The 9,327-nt window shown below is 39.2% G+C and overlaps 1 protein-coding gene across 1 annotated transcript; it reads right to left on the reverse strand.

The window, feature by feature from the left end:
- Positions 1–5,346: 5,346 nt before the first annotated feature.
- Positions 5,347–9,086, reverse strand: LOC148011069 (GDSL esterase/lipase At3g26430-like). Its single transcript, XM_087671434.1, has 5 exons — positions 8,569–9,086; positions 7,626–7,820; positions 7,374–7,540; positions 6,317–6,587; positions 5,347–5,645 (listed from the first exon to the last, which is right to left on the reverse strand). Exons 1-5 carry the CDS (start codon positions 8,810–8,812, stop codon positions 5,377–5,379), a joined length of 1,146 nt encoding a protein of 381 aa, XP_087527560.1. The 5' UTR covers positions 8,813–9,086; the 3' UTR covers positions 5,347–5,376.
- Between the last annotated feature and the right edge of the window lie 241 nt (positions 9,087–9,327).

Raw genomic sequence — 9,327 nt, forward strand, 5'->3', positions numbered from 1 at the left:
AATGGTGAAATTGCTAATCACTCAACACATAGGCCAAAGCACATATAGCCTCAAAGATCTCCTAGTATATCAATTGATTGAGAATGACCCAATGGAAAATCAATCTTCTAGGTTACATTTTGCAAAACATACTTCTTAAAGTTGTATTCAAATTGAGATAACAAAAAATTCCTAGGTCTCTCTTTCTGATGCCAATTTCTGAATCTACTCATATTAAGTGATTGAGCTCTAGTATCATGTGAGACATACTTGCTTCGAAAATCAAAGGAGTAACATTGGGTGGTCACCTAATCACTTGTCCTAAACTTCATCACTAGGATTCCATGGAGTACAAGGGCTTGGGTGACTAGATTGCTTCTAGATCTACTTAGTAGGGGGAGTGTTTGGCCTGATCTATGAGGATCTAACCAATGTCAATGACTCAACTATAGTTACTAACAACATTCTAGGATCAAGTTAAGAAAGCCATTATTGCATGATCAATCGTAGCTTTAGATGGGCAAGCACTACACTTGGTTAAATCAGACCAAGCATAGAACATCGACCCATTTGTCCACACGATACAATCTCACATCAATTTCCTAAAGCAATGCTATTCTATTCTAGGATCTAAGACATGGACCCTAAGAAAGTCAATCTTTAGCTTTAGACTCGATTTTTGAGAAGCCAAATTAGCTAATCAAGTCCAATTGGCCATAGGGAAACTCCTGTTGGTTGGGAAGTCATCCTCCCTCTTTTTATACACACACCCAAATCATCTTTAGTTTCTTATTAGGATCCTAGAATGATTAGTTTGGACATTCAAAACTATCTTCCTTAATCAGCTCTTTAGCGCATAGGTTCATTTCATGCCTTAAGATCACATGTAGATTTCTCTAGTTGCCTCAGAACTAATAGAAACTCCTAGAAATATCTGCCTAGAAAGCTAGTGGAATAGGGTCACTAGGGACTACTCTCAAGAATAGCTCTTTAAATACTTGTCAATGCCTTTACAAGTGGCATACATCTGCTCGGACCTCCCTAGATACACATAACCTAAACTTTGGGACTTCATGCCTTGACTTGTTGATTCCCCAAAAAAAGAAAATTCCCCACATACACATATACATACATAGCACAAAGGGAAAGCTCATAAAGGAAGGACATCACCTGTACTTGTCCATAAGAAAAGGCAAATATAATGGCCATTGAGCAACAACATAAAACTAGCTTTGGGCAAAAACCATAATGTATTGAGCCAAAATCACTTTAGGCTAAAATTACCCGTACTAAGCTAAAATCACATTGGATAGACTATTTGATATTGAGAAAAAACTTATATGGATTGGAACTATTGATATTAGGCCTTTGCCAAGAGGCCTTCACTTAATCATTTTCTAACTAGTATACATACCTTCTAGAACTCATCTAGGCTTGCAAGTCATTGATCACATCATGGACATTCTAGAATGCATCCATGCTTTCAAGTCATTGATCCCATCGTGGACTCGTGGAAGTTCACCAAGAGTCTTGCTAGTTGTCACAATCTTAGGTGATTGGCCTCATCTTGTAGAGAGACCTCTTGTCTATGGGTATAGTCCTAGCACTGTGATGATGGAACCAATTTTTGGTAGAACTCAATGGTGTACTTAGAGATAAACACACACACTCCTTATATGCTTTGTAAAGACTTCATCCATTAGTAGATTTCTTTGGAAAAACATAAGCATAGTAATAAATATTATTCACTTAAAATATTAATTACAAGCAATCCTTTCCAACAGTGCTTCCCATGATTACATCTACCAAATCAAAGTAACAAAGCAAATAAGAATTCCACTAACTAATGATTACAAAAGTATACTATCATTTTTAAATAATTTTGAGGATTTACTTAACAAGCTCTAGTAGTTCCAAAAGGTTTTCTTTTGAGTTTACTTTGAATTCTAACACTACCAATTTCTAACAAAACAACTTGTCCAAACTCACATGGTAAACCAAGGATAGAGGTGGAAGAGATGTTGTGCTCATTATGGCAACCATTTGTTCTACTTCTATTATCACTATGACTTGTTCCACTACAATTGATGTTCTTCTTCTTGGGGCCATTGCATATCATAATGCTCAAAGTTGCAATCTTGATTAGCTCTCGAATTGGAGTAGATGATAAAAAGCTTGGTTGGAAGAAAGTGATAAACAAAGGCTAGATTAGAAGTAGAGTTCTTGGGTGCGAGGATAGTTGGGGTGATGATGGGAAACAATGAGCAAGATGTAGAAGGTCGGGTGTGAGTGTTATCATAGAAAAGAGATCATGAGAGAGCTACATCCAAGGATTGGGAATTTGAATCCAAGGTTGATGAAGAGATTGCAGTTGACATATCAGAGAGCTCCACCCAAGGTAGAGAAACTCTATCCAAGGTTGGTGAAGATCTTAGCTTCTCTCTTGAGAGAGATGGAGTGAAAGAATTGGTATCAAATGCCCTTCCTTGGTATCACGTGATTTCCATTGGAAATCCTTCAGTATTTTCTCAAAATTTTCCCAGTAGAGCTTGCTAAAATGGATAATCATTACAACATAGATAGTGGTGGAAGGTGCTTGAATGCTTTTGAGACTTAGCAACCCTAGTTAGAGTTGTTGGAAACTTCTTGCACTTATCTACCTTGATTTCGATCTTATCATAGAATCATCTAAACCTATGCTACATTGAAATTTGAGCACCCATTGGGAAATCCAAATATTAAAAGATTTGTCCATGCTTAGTGGTCTAGAAGCCAAATTGAGTCATCCAAATAGGGGGGATTGTTCCAACCTAAGAAAAGAAACCCAATTCTAATTTTGTTAGTGATTGAAGCTGATAAATCTAGAAATTTCTGATAAACTTGAATCAAAGTTTTTATTGATTGTTGTTTGACATGCACTATCATCAACAAAAAATTGGGTTAAAACTAGGTAATAAAGGCTTACCCTTTTGGGAGAGGAAGCCCTTTAATGATCCCATCTTGAAGCTTCTTGTCCACCTTCTTGAACAAGGATTTATGATTATAGAAAAAAGGAGGGGAGCCATGGGGCACCCCTACATTAGAAACCTCCTTAATTTGAAGGGAGTGGAAATTTAACCATTTACAAAAACACATGTCCTCACATTAGCAAACAAGGCAACCACCATCTTCCTAAAGAAAAGTCCTTAATTTGAAGGGAGTGGAAATTTAACCATTTACAAAAACACATGTCCTCACATTAGAAACCTCCTTAATTCGAAGGGAGTGGAAATTTAACCATTTACAAAAACACATGTCCTCACATTAGCAAACAAAGGAGTGGAAATTCAACCATTGACAAAAACACATGTCCTCACATTAGCAAACAAGGCAACCACCATCTTCCTAAAGAAAAGTAGAAATCCTAGTGAATCCAATGTGGAGAGAATAATATCATAAGCCTTATCTAAGTCCGTATTCGAAAGAACAAAGTCACATTAGTAGACAAAGCATAATAAATGGAGAAAGCTAGATTAATTATAGGATCCAAGACTTTTCATCCATATGAAAATCCAAATTGTATTGGATGCAAGACTTGTGATAGGAGGGGATTAATTCTCAATGCTAACAAATTAACCATGATTTTGTAAGAAAAATGAAGCATAGTAAGCAACTGCCAATGTGGTATGGTTCCCTCTTTTAAACAATCTTTGGATTGAGCTTAATCAAGCCAATGTTAAACTTGGGAAGGAGCATACATGTCTTCCTGTAGTGGTTTGCCATCTTAGTTAAATCATGTCCACAAACTTCCCAAAGAGTTGAAAATACTTAAAGTGGAGTGCAATTGTTAGATGCACATTACTAAGTCATCCCCTATGTCCATGGCTATGTTGGAGCCACTTTAAGAATGGATCCTCATGGCTCTAATGGCTTGAGGCCTATTATTGTTGGTCGTTTGGGTGAATTGGACAAGTTGATGCGTGGGACTTAATCCACTTCGCGATTCTCACTTGGTGTGGTAAGCTTGGTTTGAGCGATTTGGAGTTCAATTGAATACTATGTCATTGTTTTTTGTAGTGGTGATTACCCTAGAGTCATTAGCAAAGGCCCATTCATGAGCAATTACTCATGAACTTTTGATTGAGCTTTGGGTCGATAGACCATTTCATGAACCAAAGATTGAGTACCCTTCCTTTTGATTGTTCTCCTCCCATTTTTTGGTTGATGTTTCTCAGTCTTGGTTTTTAGGGCATGAGATTTGAGGATCATAGATGTCACTGGAGTGTTTGGGTAGCCACATCAAGGTATTATCTTCATAGTAGCCTTGGCTCATAGAGCAAGGCTTTTGGAACCCTATGCTGCTTAGTCACATGTGAACTGCTTAGTCACATGACCTTCAATAGCAAGGCATTTGCCATGCTTTTGAATCATTGTTGAGATAGTTATTGGGACAACCATTTTCTGTAGAAGAAGTCTTCACTCCCTTGAAGGCAAAAACAACTAGCTTTGACTTAGACAGTTTAAGCACATTGAATACATGCAAAAAAAAATTGGACTCTAGAAAACATATGGATCCCAATGCACAAAAAATTGTCTCCATTGGGTACTCATGCTCATGTAGACTATGACAATTATAGTTAATCATTGGACTTGTTGAGGAGGATATGATGCTACAAGAATCAATAAAATTTTATTATCATAATAGGGATCAACATAGAAGTAGGGTTGCCATGTCTTATTTTCATTGTGAAAATTGAGGTTCTTTTGAAACATTAACAATTTCTCTTCAAGAATAAATACACACTTCTTAAACTTGAAGTAATTGCCCTAATGGTTGACACCAATTAGTCAGTGGTTGTTGCATATAAAAGTTGCTTACATTTATCTCATCTCTTCCAAAGATATAGCTCACAACCAAACCTTAAGTTGAGATCATGTCGATGTGTTGATGGTAATGGTATTAACAATTAATAATTTTGAGAGAGCAATGAACTAAAACAATTAAATTGGTTAGAACTAGTCATGAAACACAATTTGGTTGCTCAAAATTTCTTAGCCGCAACATTTTTCTATTAAGCATTAGTTGAATTCTACAAATCATGAGAAATGTTTGTCCCTAATCTTTTATGAGGACAACGTCAAATGTGCAAAAAATAAAAATGGAGGAACTTTGAGAACATGAACTAGACTCTCCAAGTGCATACAACAACTACAAAAGTAGGAATTAATTTGCACATGTTTATGTGCAAAAAGGAAGAAACGAGAACATTTGGGCACAACATGCTTCATGGCACTTTCCAAGTGTATGCCACAAAGATCCTTATTTTGCACATGTTTATGTGCAAAACTTGGAGGGTCTAAAAGACTCTTAATAAATTAAAGAATGTGGACATGTGAACCTTGGCACATTTGGGAGTTTTATATGGTGTTAAGGTGAGAGGGACAAAGCTTTGCAAGTGGAAAAAATGGGTGGAAGTAGGCACCTGAGAAAATTTCTCGAGCCATAACCTTGTTAGCATGGTCAGTGAGATGGACGCCATCCCAATTTATATACCTAGATGGATTTACACATGAAAGTGCTGTAAGGTATTGACCATGTACATGGTTACTGGATCCACATTGTACACCATAGTCATAGTTGAGGTGGCCACCCACACCACAACAAGCTCGAGTAGTGTACTCAAAACCTGCATGAAAGAATAGTAAACCACATTTCTCATTTGCAAAGTTAAACGTTGTTTTATTACTCCATTCTCACACCAAAAATAGCATATTGAAATTCAAGACACTTGATCTCAAAAGAAAGTCATTGTTGTTGGACTTAAGGCCTAAGTAGTAGGAAGTTGATATGGAAAGAAATGTGAATCAATATAGAGCCAAGGGTTGAGATATTGCACTAGAATTGCAACATAATTCAATGATGCTCAACCTTGCAAAAGTTCATTTAATGAACATACCTGTTGGTTAATGTACTTTTCTTTTGATGGCAATTTTTTTGTGTTATGAGTTTTGAGCATGTGATTGTGCATTGCTTCAAGCCATAGAGAAAAAAGCCAACAACATATAATCTAATTGGGACTTCAATCAAGTAAAGCAATGCATATTGCAATTCTTGAAATTGGATTAGGTTGGAGCTCCTTGTAAATTAGCTTGGAATCTTAATTTCATCATGAATAGGATGTGAATGTGTGAAATTAAAATCCTCTTGGAAGGGAAGTGGAAAGATCTAGTTCATTGAGAGAGAGAGAGAGAGAGAGAGAGAGAGAGAGAGAGAGAGAGAGAGAGAGAGAGAGAGAGAGAGAGAGAGAGAGAGAGAGAGAGAGAGAGAGAGAGAGAGAGAGAGAGAGAGAGAGAATACCATATCGACGAGCATCTTGGATCATGGAGTATTGGATGTCATATGTGTCCACATAGACAATTGTTGCACTAGGAAGTTGCTCTTGGAGCAAGGCCAATTGAGCCTTGAGAAGACGATTGTAGAAGAGCACAGCTTCATTATAGGGCTTGGCACAACCATGCTCATCTAAGTCAGCTTGAGTGTAAGGATACTTTGTAAGGACAAACGGTAAGCATCCTTGAGGTCCAACATCCATGACCCAGAAGGTTTTGGCCCCTTCTTCATATAGCTCCTGCAAACGAGGTACCAACTTTACAAAATGTGTATGACATGCAATGTTCACGAATAACAAATTTGATAGCAAACATTACAACTTTTAACTCAGTATTATGGAGGGCATTTTGAATCAAGTTACACAATTTTGTCATTGTTATAACTACAAATTATATGAAGTTCAAGGTTTTGAACAATTTTCTTTGAAGTATTGTTGTTTGTTTGAAATGAATACAATTTGTTTTACATTAAACCTTGATATTTCATGAAACATTGATGGCGAGCCATAATTCTAAGGTTGTTAAAAAAAGACAAGACAAAGAGAGCCTTGGTATTTCATGAAACCTTGTTAAAAAAAGACAAAAAGCCTTGGTATTTCATTCTAACAACCTTGGAATTATGGCTGGCTATCAACGGTTCATGAAATACCAAGGTTTCATGGAGCCATCTCACCCGACGACAGCAAGCTTTTTGGGGGTGTGGGTGGATACCATTTTGTGGATATAGTTGAATGTAAGCAAGAGCTTGGGTCCATCATCGAGGGATTAAGGGAGGAATAAGAGCTTGTCCAAGGCTTTTTTGAAAGCTATGAAGTCACACAGCTAGTTAGTTCATCATGACCACCACGAATGAGAGGTTTGATGTAAATATTGCTATTATTTTAATACAATGTAGACCGCATTATAGAAAAGAAGACAAAAGACTGGTAGGTAGAGGAAGATTGTTGAGAGGGCTCGAAAATCTGGGAGAAGAGAACACGCTCGAAATAGATAAAAATGAGGGAGATCCCAAGTTGTAAGGTTACCTTGACAGCGTTGCTGATAGCATTTGCCACGCCTGGTAGATAGCTCTTGATTTGCTCGGCATTCATCTTGAGCCTCATGTAGCCATAACTGAAATCGTTACCCCCAATTTCCAGAATGTAGAGCCCATCTGTAAAAGCCTCCATTCGAGGCAGGTAGTCCCTACGCCCTGCAGAATCTAATCAGATCAGAATATATATATATTACCGCGGCTCGAATGGATAATATCAAGGAAATCCATCGGACATGGATACCTTTGCCTTCCAGGACTAGAGAGACTTGCTGCTTGAAGACCTTGAATTGGTTCACTTGATGGTTGAGGCTGAAAGGGCTGATAAAGAAGGTGTCCCTCGCAGTGGCCCCAGAAGAGGCAAAATTGGCCCCTTGAGTGAAGTTGGAATCCACCGACTGTAAGAATGGGCTGAGAAAGGCTTTGCCTAGCCCTTGAGCTGCTATCATCATCATCGTGTATATTGTATTCATCCATCACAAAACCAAGTCATAGTTGTTAGCAAATGGGTGTGGCCATTGGGATCAAGTATGCTTATTACATTAAAACTCCCCAAATCAGGACCAAGATTTCATTCAAGAGTGCATTTGCATGCAGTTTTGCAGGTTACTTTTCCAAAGGCATGCACACAGTTTCTCAATCATGATCAGCATTGCTCCAAACAAAATGCGGGATTCGAGTGAGAGAGGTGCAGACACTTGCAGCCTTTTGTAGCTCAAAACAAAATGCGGAGAGTTGCTCACTAGCATCGCCTGAGGAGCATGCGTTTAGAAGCTGAAGCAGGAGCAGTATGAGCTCCTCGTTGAAGCTTTGCTGTGAACTCAAAGATGGGCGTTGTGGTAGGGACATGTTGCCATGAAAGCTCACAGGCTGGCTAATTAAAAGTAAACTCAGCAAGAGAGCTTAGTGCTCCAACTGAGCCCACATTCTAGGAGGGGGATTAGTATCAAAAATGAGCTTGCAGAGACATGCTGGGAGCTCTCAAAAAGAGTTGTGAGGTGGGGAGGGGTTCCATGCGGGAAAACACTAGGTGGGGTTGGGGGGGTGGAGCGCCCCGTGGAAGCTCACGATGTTATCAGAATCATAATTCACAATGTGGGAATCATAGTGGAAATTTGTCTAAAACTTATTGTGATATAGAGCTGGTAAGATCAGTACCAGTGGTGACTGAGGTGAGGTTCCTTTACCTAGGAAGTCAATGAGGAGGCGGCCATCGCTGTATCGGTTGACAGGGCGGTGGAAGTAGGTCTCTCCATAGGGGTACTCTTCAGAGAGGGTCATGAAAGGGAAGGAGACATGGATGCCCCCTGTGTCCGAGGTGGAGTCCCCAAAGTTGAAGATGGCAGGAAGGGCGCATTTGGCCTCCGCACATGCCACTGAGCAGGCCAGCAATATGCATACCGATGCTGCTAGTACTTTCTGCTCCTCCATTTACTCCAATTGGCACTGTCCTCGCTGCCCCTGTCTCTCTGCCAATTCTTGATCTCGACTTCCCTCTCTCTCTCTCTCTCTATGTGCGCTATAGCTGCTGTGTAGCTCTGTGGACTGCTCTCATTCATCAATGGCTTCGTCCTCCTCCTCCCTATCACCTTTTCCCATTTATTTTCTTCTCACTCTGTCTACCACTTTTAGTTGCTTGTTTTCTTGGCTACTGATTAGATGCTCTGCCTCTCTCGCGCGCTTTCTCTCTCTCTTTCTCTCTCTCTGTCTTTGCCCTTGTGTGAAGGAAAGTGAGGTGGACAAAAAGGTAACATGGGAATATGGTGCTGGGGCGAAAAGCAAAGCGTTACACGTAGAGAGAGAGAGAGAGAGAGAGAGAGAGAGAGAGAGAGAGAGAGAGATCTGCCTGCACGGTTGAGACATTGTGCACTGCCCTTGTGAACTGGAGGGCATAATTGACGCATGCCAAACATGAAATAGTCAAAGAAAAAGAAGGGGATTATGTA

The sequence above is a fragment of the Lygodium microphyllum genome, chromosome 29 (genome assembly GCF_053477565.2).
Source record: "Lygodium microphyllum isolate KBCC chromosome 29, Lygodium_microphyllum_v1.1.10, whole genome shotgun sequence".
Lineage (NCBI taxonomy): Eukaryota > Viridiplantae > Streptophyta > Polypodiopsida > Schizaeales > Lygodiaceae > Lygodium > Lygodium microphyllum.

What these genes read in the sequence shown, in the direction of transcription:
- LOC148011069 (XM_087671434.1), bottom strand. Translation starts at nt 8,812, where the DNA reads ATGGAGGAGCAGAAAGTACTAGCAGCATCGGTATGCATATTGCTGGCC. An exon ending in CCTCCTCATTGACTTCCTAG is followed by an intron (nt 7,821 to 8,568) that starts GTAAAGGAACCT and finishes TGATGATAGCAG; the next exon opens with CTCAAGGGCTAGGCAAAGCC. An exon ending in CCAAGATGCTCGTCGATATG is followed by an intron (nt 5,646 to 6,316) that starts GTATTCTCTCTC and finishes TCTTTCATGCAG; the next exon opens with GTTTTGAGTACACTACTCGA.